The following is a 24385-nucleotide window of genomic DNA, read 5'->3' as shown; positions in this document are numbered from 1 at the left end:
CCCTGGGTCCTTTGTTGTTTGTCATCTATGTTAATGATTTGGGAGAGAATATAGTTGGTATGATTAGTAACACACACACAAATGCTGAAGAAACCCAGCAAGTTAGGCAGGATCTATCGAAATTAATAAACAGTCAAAGTTTCAGACCAAGGCTCTTCTTCAGGACTGAGAAGGAAGGGGAAAGATGCTAGAATAAAATAACTGGGGGAGAGGAGAAGGAGGCTAGCCAGAAAGTAATAGTTGGGAAGGGTAAAGGGCCAGAAAAGAATGAACCTGGTGGCTCCTGTATCTGCTTCCTGATGGCAGCAGTGAGAAGGGAGCATGGCCTGGGTGGTGGTAGCCCTTGATGATGGATGCTGTTTTCCTGCAATGGCACTCTGTGTAAATATGCTCAATGATTGGGAGGGCTTGACCCATGATGGACGAAGTGGTATGGGGAGGGCAACAATTTCTTTTACTATAAGGAGATACCAATATTCATGCCATTAGGTTGGAGGCTACCCAGGCGGAATATAAGGTCCTGTTCCTCTACCCTGAATGTGGCCTCATCTTGGTACAAGAGGAGGCCATGAACTGATATATCGGAACAGGAATGGGAATCAGAATTAAAATGTTTGGCCACCAGGAACTTCCACTTTTGGTGGATGGAGCCAAGGTGCTCAACAAAGCAGTCCCCCCAATTTACAGCATGATAGTAAGTTTGCAGATGACACCAAAACTGGTAATATGGTTTCAGTGAATAAGATTGTCTAAGGTTACAAGAAGAAATAGATCAACTTGGAAAGTGGGCAAAGGAATGGTTGGTGAAACTTAATTCAGGCAAGTGTGATGCATTTTGGGAAATTAAACCAGGATAGGGCTACATAGTGAATGGCACTGTCCTGGAGAATCTTGCAGAACAAAGAGACCTTGGGTACATAGTTTCTTGAAAGTGGCCTGAAAACGGTGAAGAAAGTAAACAGTGTGCTTGCCTTCATTGACTGAGGCATTGAGTATTTGGGGTGGCATATTAGCACAGCAGCTAGTGTGATGCTTTACAGTGCCACTGTCTGTAAGAAGTTTGCACATTCTGTACATGACTGCGTGGGTTTCCTCTGGGTGATCCAGCTTCCTCTCACATTCCAAAGGCGTACAGGTTAGGGCTAGTAAATTGCGAGCATGCTATGTTGGTACCAGAAGCGTGGCAACACTTGCAGGCTGACCCCAGTACATTCTTGGTCCACGTTGGTTATTAAAACAAATGACGCATTTCAATGTATGTTTTAACGTACATGTGACAGATAAAGCTAATCTTTATCTTTATAATCTGTTTATCTTGAGCATTTGGGAAGTCATTTTACAGGTTTACAAAACAAAACTTCATTTGTGGTTGTCACGTGTTCGGAAGGAAGTGATTAAGATGGAGAGGGTGCAGAAAAGATTCACAGGAGTGTTAACTGGACTGGAAGTCTTGGGTTATAAGGAGAGACTGGATAGGCTGAGATTGCTTTTTCCGGTGCAAAGGAAGCTGTGGGTGCCTTGCAGAGGTACAATACATAAAATTCTGAAGGGTAGATAGGTAGATCTCCACAGATATTTTCCCAGGGTAGGGGAGTCTAAAACTAAAGAGCACAGAATTAAAGTGAGAGAAAGATGATTTAAAGGGGATTTGAGAGGCAAGTTTTTCATATGGAACATGAGCCTTGTTTTCCAGTATCTCATTATGAATCTTATTTGTCAGTGGGATGTGTTGTCTAGAGGGGGCAGGAAAGGGTCTTTATCTTCTGGATGTTTAGTGTAAGATTCATCTACCATTCCACTTCAGTGAAAGGATTAACAATTTCAGCCTCTAAAATTGTACAGATGATGAAAATCTTTGTGATGGTTTTGCCTCTGGCAGCAGCAGAGAAATAACTATAATTCCTACAGTCAGATTTGTATACTTTTTTGATCATGATGGTCAGTTTGGTCTCTGATTATAGAGGTTAGTGTGCTGTGGAGTGGATTCAGATTCAGAGTTATTTATCATAAGTACATTGAGACATACAGTGAAGTGCACCATTTGAGTTAACAACCAACACACCCAAGGAATGCTCAGTGCCCCTGCACATCCTGGCACCATTCTAGCATGCCCACAATGTTCAACACAATACACAACACAGAGCAACTGAACAAAACAAGATAACAACAGCAAAAACAAGCCCCTTTGCCACCCCTTCACACATGCAGATAGGCCTCCATTCCTAGGTCAGGCCATCTCTGGGCTCCAGTCCTTGGCCCCGGACTCTCAGACTCACAGACATCGGAAAAGATTTCAGTATTGGGGAGATTGGAATGGGACGGGGAAAATGCTTATATTCATTTGGAGGTCACAGTCAAAATGTATGTTGTGAATGTACCAACTATTTCTGGATTACTGGAAATACTTTGTTGGGAGACGTACTTAACAGAATCCAGTCTACCTTTATCTCTTGTACTGTATATTACCATTCTGCAGTTGAGTTGCTATCTTCTAACTGGTGCCCTCTGAGTCAGCATCTTCCTGAGAGAACATAGAACATCGAATAGTACAGCACATTACAGGCCCTTTGGCACACAATGTTGTGCCAACCCTCAAACCCTGCCTCCCATATAACCCCCCATCTTAAATTCCTCCATATACCTGTCTAGTAGTCTTTTAAACTTCACTGGTGTATCTGCCTCCACCACTGACTCAGGCAGTGCATTCCACGCACCAACCACTCTCTGAGTAAAAAACCTTCCTCTAATATCCCCCTTGAACTTCCCACCCCTTATCTTAAAACCATGTCCTCTTGTATTGAGCAGTGGTACCCTGGGGAAGAGGAGCTAGCTATCCACTCTATCTATTCCTCTTAATATCTTGTACACCTCTATCATGTCTCCTCTCATCCTCCTTCTCTCCAAAGAGTAAAGCCCTAGCTCCCTTAATCTCTGATCATAATGCATACTTTCTAAACCAGGCAACATCCTGGTAAATCTCCTCTGTACCCTTTCCAATGCTTCCACATCCTTCCTATAGTGAGGTGACCAGAACTGGACACAGTACTCCAAGTGTGGCCTAACCAGAGTTTTATAGAGCTGCATCATTACATCGCGACTCTTAAACTCTGTCCCTTGACTTATGAAAGCTAACACCTCATAAGCTTTCTTAACTACCCTATCTACCTGTGAGGCAACTTTCAGGGATCTGTGGACATGTACCCCCAGATCCCTCTGCTCCCCCACACTACCAAGTATCCTGCCATTTACTGAGAGGAGGGGACAATTTTGAAATCTGAAGAACTGCTTGGCACAGATGTTTTAAAGCATGCAAACTGAGGAAAACAAGATAGATACAGGTCTGATTCCTGCCTGCTGCTTCCTTTGAGTGTTGTAAACAGAGACAGTGCAGTAAGGGAGGAATTATAAAATTAGCAGGGAGAATAGTCCCTTGCCACCAACTGTGAGATGCTTATAAAGAATCACAACAGTACCTTTGAGCATATTTTGTACCTGCCCCTTGTGGGAAGAGGTACTGTCAGGTGAATGCTTCTGCAGTTTAAAAAAAATCAGAAGGCAGCATCTACCCCCTGTTAGATACTGATTTAATGTTAATACCGTACTGAGCAATCTTTCTGGGAATGCACAGTACACAGGCCCATAACTGCACCGCGGTTCACAACATCAAGCTTGCAAGTTTTAAGACGTGCATTGAAAGGTTGAATTTCCATGGAATTTTCCTGATTGTTAGGGATATTCATAAAAATTTCAGAGAAACACGTCTCTCTATAGTAACGTTTATACCTCATTATTGCCGAATTCTATCAAGAATATATGGCCACCTGTCTTGTTATGTTTCTGCACTGAACATTTTCTTGCCATGAATGTAAACAAGGTGATTAAATTTGTTTACTTTTGCTTTTCAGTGCTCTTTTTTGCCTAAATTTTCCATTCATATAGAGACAAAGTATGAAGATAACAATGGATCAAATGATCATGTAAGTACCTAATGTTTTGCAGGCAATTCTGCTTCAATGTTGCTCTCGGTTATCAACTAATGCACCCGATAATTTTCCATAAATGTCAAGGCATTCCCAACTTCTGGAATATTGCTTAGCTCCAATGAGAGTTCAGAAGTAGGAGGCAATGTAATTATTTTAAAATAAATATTCTATTATCATTTAATTCCTAAAATATAGACAAAACAGATACAATAGTGTCCAGATGAAGCATCTCAACGTCAACAGTCCATTTCCCTCCATAGATGCTGCTTGACCCACTGAGTTTCTTCAACACTCCCAACGTTGCTGCAGGCAAAACAGATTGTTCTGTTTGGTCTGGTTCAATAAATAATTGAAAAGATTAATTCTGCAGAAAACTGAAAATATTTCTACAAAACATACCCATTTTATTGATATTGCGTAATTGAATTTAACAAGTTTAACAAGTTTCAGTTTGTGTTTGAAATAGGATGCCTTAAAAATGACAGGAACTGTGATGTTGGAGGGCCTACAGTGCCCAAGTAACAAAAGAAAAGCTACAATGCATAGGGTATAGAATACTGCAATGATGATGGTGTATCATAATATCACATAACACGGAAAGCACAATACTGATAAAAGGCAAAGCGGTGTCTGAGAAACTGGGCAATGCAACAAGACAGGATTGTATACTGACCGAGGTGCGGAGGGATGTTGAATGGTAAATCTGAAATAGTAACTGAGCTCATAGAGAGAGAAGATTACAGATTAGCTTTATTTGTCACATGTAAATCAAAACATACAGTGAAATGTGTCTTTTGCATCAAATCAAATCAGTGAGGATTGTGCTGGGCAGCCCACAAATGTCACCACATTTCCGTTTCCAACATAGCATGCTCATAAGTCACTACCCTAACCGTACATCTTTGGAATGTGGGAGGAAGCCAGAAGAAACCCATGTAGTCACAGGAGGCATGTACAAACCCCTCACGGACAGTAGAGTAAATCAAGTCCTAATCTTACAGCTCACTCTGGAAAGCATTGTGCAAATCAGTACACTATGTTGCAGTGACGAATGCAAGCTGTTGTTCATTCATAATAGCCAGTGTCCCAATCACAAAAGTATGCCTGAATTTGGCATATGTGCCTCTCCAAATTACCATGAGATTTGGGATGATAAAGAACAAGACTGTGCTCGCTCTCAGGTTGCATGCAGTTCAGTGAGTTGAAATAGAGCTGTGTTATCATGTCAGTGTGCAGGAGGATTGGGGGAACATTTGACCAGATTCTTATGTAACCCTGAACCACTTGATCGCACTGCAGAATTGTAACAGTTTCCCAGCACTGTTTATCTTTCACTTTCACTTTGTTTTCTGAAAACAGGTCCAAAAATAAGAGTGTATTTCAAAGTCAAAGTCAAGTCGAGTTTACTGTCATGTGCACAACCACAGGTGCAATGAAAAACTTAATTGCAGGCAAATTGCACCGTGTAACAGCATAAACACAAGAAAACCATAAATTAAGCATAAATTATACACAATTTCTACAAGAAAGAACACATTTACAAAGAAAAATCAAAGCCCATTTTAGCTCAAAATGATCATAGTTTTGCTAGCTGTAGTGACTAGGGTTTTGCTAATTAGTTCAAGAAAGGAATATTGAAGTCGGCCCTCCTTATCCACAAATTCAACCAACCGCGAATTGGGAAAACCTGGAAGTGCTCTTCCAGCACTTGTTGTTCAAGCATGTACAGACTTTTTTTCTTGTCATTATTCCCTAAACAATGCAATATAACAACTATTTTACATGGCATTTACATTGTATTAGGTATTATAAGTAATCTAGAGATGATTTAAAGTATACAGGAGGATGTGCGTAGGTTATCGTGGATCAGGATCGAAAAAAGAACAGAAGTTCTCTTACTAAGTAGGTTGGAACAGGTACATCCGGTATTATTTAGCGTCAGTTAGTCAAACGTTTGTCTTAGTATATAGTATATATTTTACTTTTCTGTGCATATAAAACACTTTAGAAACGTATGTTGCAGCGCTGGGTGATCCAGTGACAGATCGCTCCCGAGTGCGCCCTCCATCCGTGCCGGGTTAATGTGGAGGATCAAAAACCCAAAACCCCAAACCCCAAAACCCTAAAACCCAATAATTAAACCACTGCATGCTTAGTAATAATTGTAGCTTTCATCAGGGCAGGGCCTTTCTCACTTTATCCTTTAAAATTGTTCCAATCGTTGACCGACTGTAGCCTAACGCTTTTCCAATGACCGATGGCGTTTCAAATCTTTCCAATCGCTTTATTATTTCTACTTTACTTTCAATTGTGATCGTGATTATTTTCGTGAACAGAAACACTGCGGATTCAGAGCTCCGCCACTGGGTCCTAATGTCCACCATGCCAAGACAGGTTAAGTAAGGTCCAGGGTTCCGCTGGGTCCTAAGATCCACCGCATTGAGATAGGTTGAATAAGGGACTTGAGCATCCACGTTTTTTGGTATCCGCGAGGTGTCCCGGAACCAATCCCTCGCGGATAAGGAGGGCCGACTGTAACTGTTTTTGAACCTGATGGTGTGGGAATTCAGGCTTCTGTACCTATTGCCCAATAGTTAGTGCAGGTGAATACTAAACACAGAAACTCCCGTCTCCTTCCCATAAATTAAATTATAAATAGGTGAAGAATTATCTTCAGTGGCTCCCAGGAACACAGAAGAATAACTAAATATATTTGTACCCAATAGACTCAGAATATCATTTTCTTTTGTGACACGATTGGCAAAAGAAATACTCTACTGAGTAACTGAATTTCAATCCTCAACCATTTGTGTTATTACCTGTCTCCAAAATGGGCAAGAAATCATTTTTAAATTTACTCCAGCAGTAATGTTTTCCCACTATTGCCAACAATGGTGTTTATAATAAAATTAACTAATACTACATCATTGAAATTCTTAACATAACTCAAAAAAATTAATATCAAACATCTTAATTATTTATCAAAAAGCACGCTACTGGCTTTTATGGAACTACTGTTTGACTTTACCTCTAAATCCTTCATCTTAAGCAGTTCCTGGAAATCAAGAATGATTTGTTGGTTCTGAGGTGGTTGATGAGGCTAGTGTGGGATTCTACTTTGAGGAGCATAGATGAGTTGTCTAGGAAGAGATGTGCTTCTTCACAGTTTAAGTTCCTCTTAAACCGCTTCCGCTGTCTGCCTGTTTGTTTTTTTTTGCTAAGGAGAGAATATCTGTTCAGTGAGTCTGGGAACAAGCATGTGAGTGATCTGGCCAGCTCATCGGAGCTGACTGGGTAAATGCAGGCAGGGGATGTTGACCTGGCAGACGACACTTGACGTAGGTTTGTTTATCTGCCAGTGGATTTGGAAGACTTGCAGAGACAGTAATGGTAATGTGTCTGCAGTGCTTTATGAATCTGCAAAAGATAGTCTATGTCTCAGATGCATACCAGAGCATAGAGTTCATTGTTGCCTGGTAAACCATGAACCTTGTACCAAGGCTGAAGTGTTGACCTTTACCTCTGATAGACAAAGGTTGTGTTGTCGCACCGAAATCGATGGTGAATTACATTATCGGTGTGACCTTCATTGAAATGTTCGAGATGGTCCACATATGTTTCCTATAGTGGGGGAGTCAAAGACCAGAATACAAGGGCATCCCTTTGGAATAGAAATGAGCAGGAATTTCTTTAGCCAGAATGTGGTGAATCTGTATAATTCATTGCCACAGACGGCTATGGAGTCCAAGTCAGTGGGTATACAGTCTTTAAAGTGGATGCTGATTGGTTCTTGATTCATAACGGTCAAAGGTAAGGAGGAGAAAGCAAGAGAATGGGGTTGAGTGGGAAAATAAATCAGCCATGATGGAAGAGTGGAACAGACTCAGTGGGCTGAATGGCCTAATTCTGCTCCTATGTTTTATAGTTTTTTAGTCAAAAGGTTTTATTCCATAATCTCACAACAGACCTCTATTGCTTGGAGAGCTGTTTTGTACAGTGAGACAGATTTGTACAGAATCTTTTGTTTTACAAATGTGAAGTGTGAGGCCCACTTTCTTGTTGTGCTGATTCCAGCTTTACCTTACAGAATTAAATAGTTCCTTCTGAGTGCAGACACTGAAAGTCTTTCTGAGAAACACATTGGAGGAACTCAATGGGCCAAGCAGCATTTATTGAGGGGAAAAAGCAGTTGACATTTTGGGCTGAGACCCTTCATCAGGGCTGGAAAGATAGGGGGCAGAAGCCAGAATAAGAAGGTGGAGGGAGGGAGGAGGAATACAAGCTGGCAAGTGATAGGTGAGACCAGGATCCTTTACAGAAAGAAGGATTGTAGAATCTGGTGCTCTGAAATATAGAAGTACAAATTAACCTTGCCTATTTCAAAACAGTCCTGAACATCGGGATCAAAATACCACTGACACACATCTGCATCACTGCATCTAACCATTTCTGTGGGAAAACTGTGAGTGATGTGCAGAAGGTATTGCAGGAGGAGTTCACAGTGCTACTGGCTAAAGTGGATAAATAAGAGAGGTTAGATAAAATACATTAATCAGTTTGTATTCCTTCATCGTGGCTCTCAGGCTCCATCTAATGGTAACTTTAATATCTTTTCCTTTTGTGAATTGTTTTTTTTTAAATTTTATATATGTTGTAGAAACCTTATAACAATTTGTGGTTAGTTCCTGCATGAGAAACAGGAAGTTTCAATGCTATAATATTGAGAGCAATACAAAATGCTGAGAAACTTCCTGTCCCACCAACTCTATTTACAAGTGTCTTTATAAATGACATTCTTCCCTGACTGTCCATGCCCAAATATCTCACTATTGTACAGTAGCTATGTCAACATTATATCTTGAAAATGATTACTCTGATCATGTCACTGCTATTGGAAAGGCAGGATTATACTTTGTAGAAGTATAAGTCAACCTGGCCTACTTTCAAACAGCCCTGGACATCAAGTATAAAGTACGTGTTTAAATTTAACTTGCCCTCATGACTTTTGCCTTTCCTAGAATGGTCTTCAACAAAGTAACGCGCATGGAGTTTATCATTTTTCTTTTGGCAACTCTAAGCAATGCTCCAAATAATTATTTAATTTTGTAGCTGTTACAGAATTCAGGCTCTGGGGGAATTTGTACTGATTAATAACTCAATACAATAATTTATTGTACTTAAAAAAAACTTTCCAGGATTAGATAAAGGTACAGATAAACAGCAGAAGAGTTCGTCTTTACATTTAAATTAATTTATTTCTGGTGTTTCAGTTCGGGACATCTCTCAAGTTTCAATTTTTAATGATGACATGGATGTCCTTGTGCTTCCCGGTTAATTTAGTACATTCAGAGTTTATTTTCAGCTGAAAAAGGATCTAGTGCTTTCCTTTTGTCCAGTGCAGGAGCCCCCAACCTTTTTTGCACCACGGATCGGTTTAATATTGACAATATTCTTGCGGACTGGTCAACAGTTGGATGGGGGGGTGTTGAAGTTCAACAGTGCGTGACAGGGAATGAGGAAAGGTGCAGCTGACTCACGTCAGGCAGATGAATGCGTGGCTGAGACACTGGTGCAGGGGGCAGGGCTTCAGATTCTTGGATAACTGGGATCTCTTCTGAGGGAAGTATGACCTGTTCAAGATGGACAGATTACACCTGAACCCGAAGGGGACCAATATCCTGGCGGGAAGGTTTAATAGAGCTGTTAGGGAGGGTTTGATCTAATTTGGCAGGGGGATGGGAACCGGAATGATAGAGCGGAGAAAAGGGAAAACAGAAATAAATCTAAGATAGTGAGCAGTAAAGATGTCAGAAAAGACAGGCAGGTGTTGGGGCAAATTTGTAGCCATTGGGATGAGTTGCAATGCAATAAAGTTGCAGTGGAATCAAAGCGAAAAGTACCAAATACTGGTCTTAAGGTGTTATACAAACATACTTAAATGCACGCAGCATAAGGAATAAGGTGGATGATCTTGTCGTACAGCTACAGATTGGCAGGTATGATATTGTGGCCATCACTGAGACGTGGCTAAAGGATGTATGTCTCTGGGAGCTGAACGTTCAAGGATACACGGTGTATCGGAAGGATAGGAAGGTAGGCAGAGGGGGAGGCGTGGCTTTATTGGTAAGAAATGATATTAAATCATTAGAAAGAGGTGATGTAGGATTGGAAGGTGCAGAATCTTTATGGGTTGAGCTAAGAAATTGCAGGGGTAAAAGGACCCTGATGGCAGTTATTTATACGCCTCCAAACAGCTGCAGTGATGTGGACTACAAATTACAACAGGAAATAGAAGAGGCTTGTCAGAAGGGCAGTGTTATGATAATTGTGGGGTGTTTTAACTTGCAAGTGGATTGGGAAAATCAGATCGGCACTGGATCTCGAGAGAGAGAACTCGTAGAATGTCTGCGAGGTGGCTTTTTAAAACAGCTTGTTGTTGAGCCCACTAGGGGATCGGCTGTACTGGATTGGGTATTGTGTAATGAACCGGAGGTGATTAGAGAGATTAAGGTGAAGAAACCCTTAGGAGACAGTGATCATACCATGATTGAGTTCACTGTGAAATTAGAAAAAGAGAAGCCGAAATCTGATGTGTCGGTATTTCAGTGGAGTAAAGGAAATTATAGTGGCATGAGAGAGGAACTGGCCAAAGTTGACTGGAAAGGGACACTGGCGGGAAGGACGGCAGAGCAGCAGTGGCTGGAGTTTATGCGAGAAGTGAGGAAGGTGCAAGACAGGTATATTCCAAAAAAGAAGAAATTTTCGAATGGAAAAAGGATGCAACCGTGGCTGACAAGAGAAGTCAAAGCCAAAGTTAAAGCAAAGGAGAGGGCATACAAGGAAGCAAAAATTAGTGGGAAGACAGAGGATTGGGAAGTTTTTAAAAGCTTACAAAAGGATACTAAGAAGGTCATTAAGAGGGAAAAGATTAACTATGAAAGGAAGCGAGCAAATAATATCAAAGAGGATACTAAAAGCTTTTTCAAGTATATAAAGAGTAAAAAACAGGTGAGAGTAGATATAGGACTGATAGAAAATGATGCTGGAGAAATTGTAATGGGAGATGAGGAGATGGCGGAGGAACTGAACGAGTATTTTGCATCAGTCTTCACTGAGGAAGACATCAGCAGTATACCGGACACTCAAGGGTGGCAGAGAAGAGAAGTGTGCACAGTCACAATTACGACAGAGAAAGTACTCAGGAAGCTGAATAATCTAAGGGTAGATAAATCTCCCGGACCAAATGGAATGCACCCTCGTGTTCTGAAGGAAGTAGCTATAGAGATTGCGGAGGCATTAGCGATGATCTTTCAAAAGTCGTTAGATTCTGGCATGGTTCTGGAGGACTGGAAGATTGCAAATGTTACTCCGCTATTTAAGAAGGGGGCAAGGAAGCAAAAAGAAAATTATACACCTATTAGCTTGACATTGGTGGTTTGGAAGTTGTTGGAGTCGATTGTCAAGGATGAGGTTACGGAGTACCTGGAGGCATATGACAAGATAGGCAGAACTCAGCATGGATTCCTTAAAGGAAAATCCTGCCTGACAAACCTATTACAATTTTTTGAGGAATTTACAAGTAGGCTAGACAAGGGAGATGCAGTGGATGTTGTATATTTGGATTTTCAGAAGGTCTTTGACAAGGTGCCACACGTGAGGCTACTTAACAAGATAAGAGCCCATGGAATTACGGGAAAGTTACATACATGGATAGAGCATTGGCTGATTGGCAGGAAACAGATAGTGGGAATAAAGGGATCCTATTTTGGTTAGCTGCCGGTGACCAGTGGTGTTCCACAGGGGTCCATGTTGGGGCCGCTTCTTTTTACATTGTACATCAACGATTTGGATTATGGAATAGATGGCTTTGTGAATAGAGGAATAGAGTATAGGAGCAGGGATGTGATGTTGAGGCTCTATAAGGTGCTGATGAGACCTCACTTGGAGTACTGTGGGCAGTTTTGGTCTCCTTATTTAAGAAAGGATGTGCTGACGTTGGAGAGGGTACAGAGAAGATTCACTAGAATGATTCCGGGAATGAGAGGGTTAACATATGAGGAACGTTTGTCCGCTCTTAGACTGTATTCCTTGGAGTTTAGAAGAATGAGGAGAGACCTCACAGAAACATCTCGAATGTTGAAAGGCATGGACAGAGTGGATGTGGCAAAGTTGTTTCCCATGATGGGGGAGTCTAGTACGAGAGAGCATGACTTAAGGAAAGGGCACCCATTCAGAACAGAGATGTGAAGAAATTTTTTTAGCCAGAGGGTGGTGAACCTATGGAATTTGTTGCCACGGGTGGCAGTGGAGGCCAAGTCATTGGGTGTATTTAAGGCAGAGTTTGATAGGTATCTGAGTAGCCAGGGCATCAAAGGTTATGGTGAGAAGGCAGGGGAGTGGGACTAAATGGGAGAATGGATCAGCTCATGATAAAATGGCGGAGCAGACTCGATGGGCCGAATGGCCGACTTCTGCTCCTTTGTCTTATGGTCTTATCTCGTTTCATATTGCCAAATCATATCGTCTCCTCACGGCCTGGTAGCACATGCTTTGCTGCCCAGTGGTTGGGGACCGCTGGTCTAGTGTATAGGGCGAATAAACTCTTTTCAGACTTCCAGCTGGTACAGGTATTGATTATAACTGGAGAAGATGGTGGAGTTTGTCATCAAAACGCCAGTTATAATCCATACCTGTACTTGGCTGAAGGCCCGAGAGGAGTTTGTTCATTATTTTCAGCTCTTTACAAGACTGTGGTGTTGTCACTGCAACGAATGTTGAATGTATTTAATTAAAATTTACGCTTCCCTTTCCTTTCGTCCACTGTGTCTGAACTCTGCTGTATTCTGGGCTTGTATCTGTTCCTCTCCATCCTTCCTTCTATTCTTCCTGATACTTTCAGTCTTAGGCTGGAGTAATCTTTCCGGTCCCCCTTTTGTTCCTCGGGATATCGACATCACAGGTCATCAGTCTTTACCTTTGAGCCTGCCTTCCCATTTAATGCTTCCATCCTACAGCCTCAATATGAGAACATCCCCCACCTCTTTGTAACAGGCTCTGGGGGAGTTTGTACTGAATAATTCAAGTATATTGCCTAAAAGTTCAACCAGAGGTAATGATCCATAGATTTCAATAGACAATAGACAATAGGTGCAGGAGTAGGCCATTCAGCCCTTCAAGCCAGCACCACTATTCACTGTGATCATGGCTGATCATCCACAATCAGTACCCTTTTCCTGCCTTCTCCCCATATCCCTTCACTCCACTATCCTTAAGAGCTCTATCTAACTCTTTTTTGAAAGAATCCAGAGAATTGGCCTCCACTGCCTTCTGGGGCAGAGCATTCCACAGAACCACAACCATCTGTGTGAAAAAGTTTTTCCTCAACTCCATTCTAAATTGTCTACCCCTTATTCTTAAACTGTGGCCTCTGGTTCTGGACTCCCCCAACATCGGGAACATGTTTCCTTTTAGCATGTCCAATCCCTTAATAATCTTAAATGTTTCAATCAGATCCCCTCTCATCCTTCTAAATTCCAGTGTATACAAGCCCAGTCACTCCAATCTTTCAACATATGACAGTCCGGCCATCCCAGGAATTAACCTCGTGAACCTACGCTGCACTCCCTTAATAGCTAGAATGTCCTTCCTCAAATTTGGAGACCAAAACTGTACACTATTCCAGGTGTGGTCTCACCAGGGCCCTGTACAACTGCAGAAGGACTTCTTTGCTCCTATACTGAACTCCCCTTGTTATGAAAGCTAGCATGCCATTAGCTTTCTTCACTGCCTGCTGTACTGCATGCTTACTTTCAGTGACTGATGAACAAGGACACCTAGATCTCGTTGTACTTCCCCTTTTCCTCACTTGACACCATTCAGATAGTAATCTGCCTTCCTGTTCTTCCTACCAAAGAGGATAACCTCACATTTATCCACATTAAACTGCATCTGCCATGCATCTGCCCACTCATCCAGCCTGTCCAAGTCACCCTGCATTCTCATAACATCCTCCTCACATTTCACACTGCCACCCAGCTTTGTGTCTTCTGCAAATTTGCCAATGTTACTTTTAATCCCTTCATCTAAATCATTAATGTATATTGTAAATAGCTGCGGTCCCAGCACCGAGCCTTGCGGTACCCAACTAGTCACTGCCTGCCATTCTGAAAAGGACCCATTAATCCCGACTCTTTGTTTCCTGTCTGCCAACCAATTTTCTATCCATGTCAGTACCCTACCCCCAATACCATTTGCTCTAATTTTGCACACTAACCTCCTATGTGGGACCTTATCAAAGGCTTTCTGAAAGTCCAGGTACACTACATCCACTGGCTTTCCCATGTCCATTTTCATAGTTACATTCTCAAAAAATTCCAGATGATTAGTCAAGCATGATTTCCTCTTTGTAAATCCATGCTGACTTGGTCCTATCCTGCCACTGCTATCCAAATATGCCGCTGTTACATCTTTTATAATTCATTCCAGTATCTTCCCCACCACTGATGTGAGACTAACTGGTCTATAATTGCCTGTTTTCTCCCTCCCTCCTTTCTTAAAAAGTGGGATAACATTAGCTACCCTCCAATCCACAGGAACTGATCCTGAATCTATAGAACATTGGAAAATGATTACCAATGCATCCATGATTTCTACAGCCACCTCCTTAAGTACCCTGGGATGCAGACCATCAGGCCCTGGGGATTTATCAACCTTCAGTCCCATCAGTTTACCCAACACCATTTTCTGCCTGATGCGAATTTCCTTCAGTTCCTCTGTTACCCTAGGTCCTCTGGCCACTATTACATCTGGGAGATTGTTTGTGTCTTCCCTAGTGAAGACAGATCCAAAGTACCCGTTCAGCTCGTCTGCAATTTCTTTGTTCCCCATAATAATTTCACCCGTTTCTATCTTCAAGGGCCCAACTTTGGTCTTAACTAATTTTTTCCTCTTCACATACCTAAAGAAGCTTTTACTATCCTCCTTTATATTCTTGGCTAGCTTACCTTCGTGCCTCATCTCTTCCCCCCGTATTGCCTTTTTAGTTATCTTCTGTTGCTCCTTAAAAGTCTCCCAATCCTCTGGCTTCCCACTCATCCTTGCTATGTTCTACTTCCTCTCTTTTATTTTTATACTGTCCTTGACTTCCCTTGTCATCCACGGTCGCCCCTTACTCCCCTTAGAACCTTTCTTCCTCTTTGGAATGAACTGATCCTGCATCTTTTGTATTATTCCCAGAAATACCTGGCATTGTTGTTCCACTGTCATCCCTGCTAGGGTATCTTTCCAGTCAACTTTGGCCAGCTCCTCCCTCATGTGTCCATAGTCCCCTTTGTTCAACTATAATACTGACACTTCCGATCTTCCCTTCTCCCTCTCAAATTGTAGATTAAAACTTATCATATTATGGTCACTACCTCCTAATGGCTCCTTTACCTCGAGTTCCCTTATCAAATCTGGCTCATTACACAACACTAAATCCAGAATTGCCTTCTCCCTGGTAGGCTCTAATACAAGCTGCTCTAAGAATCCATCCCTGAGGCATTCCATAAACTCCCTTTCTTGGGGTCCAGTACCAACCTGATTATCCCAGTCTACCTGCATGTTAAAATCCCCCATAACAACTGTAGAATTACCTTTGTGACATGCCAATTTTAACTCTTGATTTAACTTGCACCCTATATCAAGGCTACTGTTTGGGGGCCTGTAGATAACTCCCATCAGGGTCTTTTCGCCCTTACAGTTTCTCAGTTCTATCCATACTGTCTCTACATCTCCTGATTCTATTTCAGAGCAAGGTACAACATGCTGACATTATGCTGTATATTATATAAAGTGACGTGCTTCTGCCTAGTCATTAATTGCCAACCCTCCAAAAATATTATAGCTGCCTGAAGTTCTGAAAAGTGCTGACTGGTAGAGAGTGCTTTCTACACAAGGATACACATGATTCGCTTCCTCTGTAAATTAGTTTAATGAGTTTGTAAGTATGTTTTCCAAACAAGATTACACTTCAACACTTTCCAGAATCTCAATCACTTTTGGACCTAATCTGAAATTTCTGAATGTTTTCCATATTGCAGACTCTCATCCTCAAAATGTTACAACTGAGTTAAATATTAAGTGTCTGAGGGAGATATTCATTCCACAGTATGACAGTCCTATCAAGTATAAGGTTATTCCTTTAAATGTAACTTATCCTCATGACTTCTGCCTTTCCTAGGCTGGTCTTGAACAAAATAACTAATGAAGTTTATCATTTTTCATTTCTTAACCATTTTTCTTCTGGCATCTCTGAGCAACACTCCAAATGATTAACTGAAAAGCACTTTATGGTTATCTGTTACCTGTTCTGTGAGGAAAAAAAATACAATCTGGCTACCCTTTATTAGAAATTAAAATATTTGAATAATTAGGAAAATAAAGTTCACGCATACCATTTTATAATCCATGCAAGTAGGAGTATTTGGGTTTCCTCCCACATCCCTAAACCATACAGGTTGGTGCATTAACTGGCCACTGTAACGTGCCCCTGGTACGTATAAATAAGTGGTAGGATCTGGTGTGGTGGAAGAGGTGGGTGAGAGTCTAAGAGTCATACGGTTCAGAAAAGGGCCCTTTGGTCCATCCACTCCATGCCGACCCAGGCTTCTGCTAATCTCATCTACCTGCACTCGGACCATATTCCTCCAAACCATTCCCATCCGTGTACCTGTCCAAACTTCTCTGAAATGTTACAGTTGAATCCACGTCCACCATTTCTGCTGGCAGCTCGTTCCACACTCACACCACCTTCTGTGTGAGAAAAATTGCACTCAGATTCCCCTTAAACATTTCACCTTTCACCTGGAACTCTTGGAATAAGAGCTTCTGGCTCAGGGATGTGTTATGTATGTGAGTGATATGGCCCACCCAAAATATTTGACTTAGTGGCCCTAGGGCCTCAGTGCTAGGGATGTTGGTCTGGGAGAAGACGCTGTCAATAGTTCAATGCCCTTCCAGTGAACTTTGAGGGTTTTGTTACTTACCAGAGAAGGATGTGGTCTGAAGGATTTACATATGTTAGATTTCCAGCATCAGCCTAAAATTAGTTAAGCAATTCTTCATTGACAGAGCCAGCGTCACAGATGCTCCGAAAGTCATAAGTGGTACATAGACCTTACATGCATTCATGGAAAGGATATAAATGACATCTAAATGTGTGTGGCTGGTTCCACAGCACAGGTCCAAAACTCTGCATGAATTGACACATCAGATGCAGGGAGGAATTGAAACAAAAATCATTATTTTTGATCCATGCAAAAAATCTCCAATATCCCATTGTTTAATTTTTCACAGGAATTAGATTGTGTGACACCACAAAAAAAGCCAGAACTGGTTAGGCCACAAATGGAGGATTGCATCTAATTCTGGTCTTTGTGCTGTGTGTAAAGATTTCAGAGGTGGTTGGAAAGATTTGTTGCAATGACTCTAGGGATGAGGAATCTAAACTGCAATCTTAGACTGGAAAAACTGCTATTCTTCTCCTTGGAGCAAAGAAAACTGAGAAAAAAATTTGCTTGGAGATTTACAGGATCATAAAAGATGGAAAGAAATACTTTCCACTAGCAGATGGTTTGAGGAGCAGATGACACAAATTCAAAGTAATGGGTAAAAAATACAGGGAGATGTGAGTGAGTGGTTATGATGTGGAATTCTGTCTGTAGGGAATCAAAAACAGGACAACTTTCAGGGAGTTGAAGAGGCACTTGATGTTAAATAGTATGCGGGGTCAGAGGGAAGAGCGGTAGACCAAGGCTGTACAGAAAATGAGAATGGATTTGATTGACAAATAGCCTTGTTTGCCATTAAGATCTTATAATGTCCTCTACTAGTTCTTCTCCCCTGTAATCCCATGATTTAGTTCCTCCTTTTTCACTGACTTAGACATATCTGTTACTCTCTGCACATCTGGTGACCATCTATCTTCTTTTGCGTTACTTTTCATAACTAAAAAATATTGTTTACATGTGTGTTGCAGATCTTTGATTCAGAGGCAAAAGATGTTGAAAGAGATGTGTGTTTCATTGATATCGCTTACGATGAAATTCCTGAACGATACTACAAAGATTCTGAGGTAAGGGAACAAACATACCAGAACGTTTGGGTCGAACTGAGCAACAGTGCAAACTGACAGTGGGAGATGCTTAAATTTGCATTTTTGCTCAGGAAAAATGTAAATATTGTTCTTCTCCTTTACCAAGTTATGATTTTTTGCCATATTCTGCCTGATATTTGCATTAAATTGTAAGATTTTAATGGTAGCATGAAACTAGATAGTATTTTAATTTTCATGGAAATAGAATAAAAGTGAAGACAGAACAGCTTTAAAAATACATGATTAGGTTGGTGAAACTGGTTAGCTTTGGTTTGATTAAAGTAGATTTTTTAATGTATCTTAGTTTGAGGGCGCTGATAGTCAATCCTTTTCCCTTGCGAGAAATATTTCACAGAATGGGGATGGAATAAAAAAGCTGTCATAAGTCTTGTCAGATTTCAATCTACTTTGGAACATACTGGGGATGGCACAGTAGTGTAGAAGTTAGCATAACGCTATAAGAGTGCTGGTGACCCAGATTCAATTCCGCCACTGTCTGTAAGGAGATTGTACATTCACTCCAAGACCATGTGGTTTTCCTCTGGATGCTCCAGTTTTCTCCCACATTACAAAGATGTACAGGTTAGTGAGTTAATTGGTCACATTGGTGTAATTGGGTGGTGCAGGATTGTTGGACTAGAAGGGCCTGTTACCATGCTGTATCTCTAAATAAAACAAAAATTAATCCATTAAAAATAATGATATTTTTACATTGGATACGTCTTGCTAAATCCACCTTTTGTACATCCCCAGTTTTTCCAACCATAGAGTACCTAAACAGCTTTCTCTCACACATGTGTGAGTTGGATTAGATTTTGGTTATGTAGGTGGGTGCAGACTTCTACAGCAGTGGCCTTGTACTATAGACTGGATGGTGACATATTATATCGCATGAACCAGCAACTAGAAGCACATTCAGCTCCTCATGTCATTCAGAAACAATATGACTGATCACTTACTTTAGTGCCATGTTCCGATTCCCCTTGATTTCTTTAACAGCTAAAAATTTATTGGTCTCTGTTTTGAATATACCCAGCAAATAAGCCTCTACAGCCCTCTTGTATAGATAATTTCAAATATTCAAACCTCCAGGGTGAATAATTTCTTTGCCCTTGTTTTGAGATTATGACCATAAGACATAGGAGCAGAATTAAGCTATCTGGCCCATCAAGTCTGCTCTGCCATTCAATCATTGCTGATCCATTTTTTCTATCTCCTCCTCAACCCCAGTTTCCACCCTTCTCCCCATAACCTTTGATGTCATGTCCAATCAAGAACCTAATCAATCTCTGCCTTAACTGCACCCAATGACCTGGCCTCCACAGCTGCATGTGGCAACAAATTCCACAAAATTCATCACCTGGTACTGAACAGCCTAGGCTGGAGAAACAACACCTACTATCAAACCTTGTAAGAATTTTGTATATTTCTTATCCTTCTGATCTCAAAAGTGTATTAAATCAGTCTGCTTAATCTCTTCTCATATGACATACTTGTTTAATTTTTCTGCCATTTCCTTCATGCCCAATGTAGCTTCTCCACTCTCAGTCTATCGGGAATCCATAACGACCTTAGCTATTTTTTTCTTTTTTTATATATCGATGGTTTGTTTCTGTTTCTCAATGGACAATTCTTGGTTTTCCCTTATCAATGGTTTGGTCTCTCTTCCCATTTCTCCACCTTTCTTCTTTTCTTATCAACATTATACCCCTTTTCCTTTGTTCTCATACTATTGTTAACTTCCGTTAATAGGCACAGGCAGGTAACTTTTTTGCATTGTAGGAATGTCTGTCATTAGCTTTGTATTAATTCTTCAAATATTATCCTCTGCATATTTACAATCATTATTTTAATGTAGTTTCCCAATCTACCAGAGCCAGTTTATGCAGTTTTTGATTTACATTTAAGATGTGATTGCAAATTGAACCATATCTATTTCTAACTCAAAAATTCAAACTGATTGTGGTCACTTTTCCCCTAAAATCCCCTAAACGACCAGATCATTAATTCTTGCTGATTGCACAATATTAGATCTAAAATAGCTTTGATTGTTCAACATAAAGATCAAGAAAACTATCTTTTTATACACTCTATGAACTTGTCTTCCACATTATTAGTACTAATTTGCTTTGTTCAGTATATAAGTAGATTAAAGCCCCTATGATTATTGTAATGGCCATATCACCTGTACCTTTACTGTAATTTCCTGATTAATAGCATGCCCTGGATTATCACTACTGTTAGGGAACCTACTTACAGTTCGAAAGTCTTAGGCACTAGATTTTTTATATGGTTTCAAATTATATGGCCTCCATAGAACCCTGATATCAACATTATTGTGGCTGTCTGGAATTACCTGGAGAGACAGAAACAAGCGAGACAGCCAAAGTCTGCAGAACTGAGGCAAGTTCTGGAACAATCTGTGAGCTGATTTTCTTATAAAACTACATGACAGCGTACCTAAGAGAATTGATGCAGTTTTAAAGGCAAAGGATGGTCACACCAAATAATGATTTGATTTAGTTTTTTTAATTAATTACTGCTCTTTAAGGTTTTTTTTATATTTAGAAACTTTTCATTATTTTTGAAAGCATCTTCAATTTACAAAATGTTTTACAAGTGCCTAAGACTGTATATACTGTATATACAATTCCCACTCATGTTTTCTGTCACTTATTTTCTTAGCTCTGCTCAAACAGATTCTACGTACTTCCTGATTTTCTGAGCTAAAATAATATTCTTTAGTGTCTTATCCAAATTTTATTCATCTCTTCTAAAGTTTAGGTATTCTTCAGTATTTAATTACAAAGCCAGTTACTTTGCAACCACATCTCTGTCATGACTGTTAGATTTGTTTATTTCCATTTGTGCTCACAACTCTGTGGTGTGTGGTATTTCAACTCAACACTACCTTGTCATCTTTCTTTCATGAAGAACCATGAGTTAACAGTCTTATATGCTGGCTAATTTCTCCTTATATGTCAGAAGGCACCTTCATAACCAAAATTAACACAAAGCAAACATGGAAGCTGGCATCTTCTGGATGTATTCAGCCCTGGTGAATTAAATACGTTTGTAAATAAACCTTTGACCCCAGCATCTGCAGAGTATTTTGTGAATAAACCTTTGAGCCTTTTCGACTGTAAGTATAATTAACAGGATTTATTGATTTTGTATTAATGTAACTTGTGCTTATGGATTACATTATAAATGCTGGGGATCTGAAATAGAACTCTTCTCCATAGATGCTGCCTCTTCTGTTGAGGTGCTCCAGCATTTATGAGATCAGGCAATCCTTATCACTTTCTCTTATATACCACCAATTCTGTGTTTATTATATAAATGTTTTGTATGCAATATGCAGTGCCTTGAAAAAATATTCAGCCCCCATGACTATTTTCACATTTTACTGCCTCATTTTCTAAATTTAAAATATATTGAAGTTAGAATTTTTGTGAGCTAATCACCAAAAATTTGTGCGTTATGTTAAATCAAAAGAAAAATTCCAAAATCTGTCAACAATTTACTAGAAACTAAAAACCAAAATTGTGAGGCTGAAGAAGTATTCATCCCCTTTATAATTACTACACTAACTTTCCTCAGGTGTGATGTGGAGTATTACCTTACCAACTAATCCAATTTTTTTGATGTAGAAAATTGGAGGATCACCTGTTTTCAATGAATTCATAAGAATACTCCCCCGCTCTGTAAGGTCCAACGGTACAGTAGAATTTCAACAGACCAAACTAAAATGAAGACAAAAGAGCATTCAAGACAAGTCAGGGAAATTATAATAGAGAAGCACAAATCTGGGATAGGGTACAAGACCATCTCAATGGCACTGAAGATATCTCAGAGCCCAGTGCAGGCCATGACGAAAAAGTAGAAAAAATATGAAACCATAGCAACACTGCCTAAGTCAGGTTGCCCTTCTAAACTTGGTCACCAGAGAAGAATGGCACCTGTAAGAGAAGCTACTGTGATGGCAACAGTCACTCTGAGTGAGCTGCAGAAGTTAGTAGCTGCAACTGGAGATGAAGTTCATGACTTCGCAATCTCTAAGGCCTTGCACAGAAAGACTATTTATGGAAGAGTGGCAAGGAAGAAGCATTGGCTAAAACAAAAGCACATCCTTGCCTGTAAGGACTTTGAAAATGTCACTTAGAAGAAACTGTAAAGATATACATGAAGTGGTATGTGTGGCATAAATCTAATACTGTGCATAGTCCAGGTAACACCATCCCTACTGTGAAGAATGGTGGAAACAGCATCATGACATGTGGATGCTTTTCAGCAGCAGGGACTGAAAATCTGGTCAGGATTGATGGGAAGATGAATGCTGTAAATACAGGAAGATCCTCAATAAAAACCTGCTAGTCACTGCTATAAAGCTTAAACTGAGGAGGAAGTTCGTCTTTCAGCAGGACAAAGACCCAAACCACACTGCCAGAGCAACCACAGAGTAGCTTCAAATTAAGAAAGTTAATGTCCTTGAGTGGCCTAGCCAGAGTCCTGACCTTAACCCAATCGAACATCTCTGGCAAGACCTCAAGATTGCTGCCCACTGCTGTTCCCCAACTAAGCTGGCACAGCTTGAGCAATTTTGCAAGGAGGAATGGGCAAATCTTGCTCCATCGCATTCTGCAAAGCCAATAGAGACTTATCCAAAAAGACTACTGGCTGTAATAGCTAAGAGAGGTGGTTCAATTAAGTACTGAGCAAAGGGGGATGAATACTTCTGAACTGTTGACATTTAAGTTTTTGATTTTTTTGGTTTTTCATGTTTTACAACTTTGCCTGCTTTTTGACCTCTACTATGAAAAAGGAGCATGTGATTCACAAATAAAAAATCACAGTTAAATTGATCGAAATCCCTGAGTGTAATACACTTTTATGTGAACAAAGAGTTGGGACTGAACATGTTTACAATGCAGTGCAAGTGTCCATTGTGTACCAGCTCTGTCATAAATATGATGTTCCATGATCTAAATGTATCCAACGTTAACACCATCACTGACACTATCTTTTTCAAGTTCAGCATTATAAGGCTGAGGCTTTATAACGCATTGGTCAGACCGCCCTTGAAGTATTGTGAGCAGTGTGGCTAGGCGCAGCTCAAATACCATCTATAAATTTGCTGACGATACAACAATTGTTGGTAGAATCTCAGATGGAGATGAGAGGGCGTACCGAACGTCAGTTAGACAAAAGAGCTGATTGTGGACTTCAGGAAGGGTAGGATGAAGGAACACATACCAATCCTCGTAGAGGGATCAACAGTAGAGTGAGTGAGCAGTTTCAAGCTCTTGGGTGTCAAGATCTCTGAGGACCTAACCTGGTCCCAACATATTGACGCAGTTATAAAGAAGACAAGACAGCGGCTATACTTCATTAGGAGTTTGAAGAGATTTGACATGTCAACAAATTCACTCAAAAGCTTCTATAGTTGTACCATGGAGAGCATTCTGACAGGCTGCATCACTGTCTGGTATGGAACGGCTACTGCACAGGACCGAAAGAAGCTGCAGAAGGTTGCAAATCCAGTCAGCTCTATCTTGGGTACTAGCCTACAAAGTACCCAGGACATCTTTGAGGAGTGGTGTCTCAGAAAGGCAGCATCCATTATTAAGGACCTCCAGCACTCAGCGCATGTCCTTTTCTTGCTGTTACCATCAAGTAGGAGGTACAGAAGCCTGAAGGTACACACTCAGTGATCCAGGAACAGTTTCTTCCCCTCTGCCATCTGATTCCTGAATGGACATTGAAACCGTGAACACTACCTCACTTTTTTAATATATATTTCTGCTTTTTGCACATTTTTTAATCTATTCAATATGCATATACTGTAATTGATTTACTTATTTTTTATTTTTTTTCTCTTCTTCTATATTATGCATTGCATTGAACTGCTGCCGTTAAGTTAACAAATTTCACGACACATGCTGATGATAATAAACCTGATTCTGATTCTGATTTTGAGTTTTAGGCCCCTTATTGAAGAAAAGATACACTGGCATTGGAGAAGGTCTAGAGGAGGTTCACAAAAATTATTCCCGGAAGGAAAGGGTTAACAGAAGAGCGGTGTTTGATGGCTCTGGGCCTATGTTCACTGGGATTTAGAAGAATGAAAAGGGGGTCTCATTGAAACCTATCGAATATTGAAAGGCCTAGATAGAGTGGATGTGGAGAGGATGTTATGTGTAGTAAGTGAGTCTAGGACCAGAGGGCAAAGCATTAGAATAAAGCGACACGTGCAACACTCTGGTAA

At 40.5% G+C, this 24385-nt stretch overlaps 1 protein-coding gene across 1 annotated transcript in view; it reads left to right on the top strand.

Annotated features, from left to right (window-relative positions):
• pitpnc1a (phosphatidylinositol transfer protein cytoplasmic 1a) overlaps positions 1-24385 on the top strand; it is a 328993-nt gene that overhangs the window by 266245 nt on the left and 38363 nt on the right. Inside the window, exons 8-9 of the mRNA XM_063030617.1 lie at positions 3906-3977; positions 18001-18096. Of these exons, the coding sequence (XP_062886687.1) occupies positions 3906-3977; positions 18001-18096 (168 nt within the window). The remainder of the gene's footprint in view (positions 1-3905; positions 3978-18000; positions 18097-24385) is intronic.

The sequence above is a fragment of the Mobula hypostoma genome, chromosome 22 (assembly GCF_963921235.1).
Source record: "Mobula hypostoma chromosome 22, sMobHyp1.1, whole genome shotgun sequence".
Classification (NCBI taxonomy): Eukaryota; Metazoa; Chordata; class Chondrichthyes; order Myliobatiformes; family Myliobatidae; genus Mobula; species Mobula hypostoma.
The sequence above is the reverse complement of the archived record's forward strand: the minus strand, read 5'-3'. Positions and strand labels throughout refer to the sequence as shown.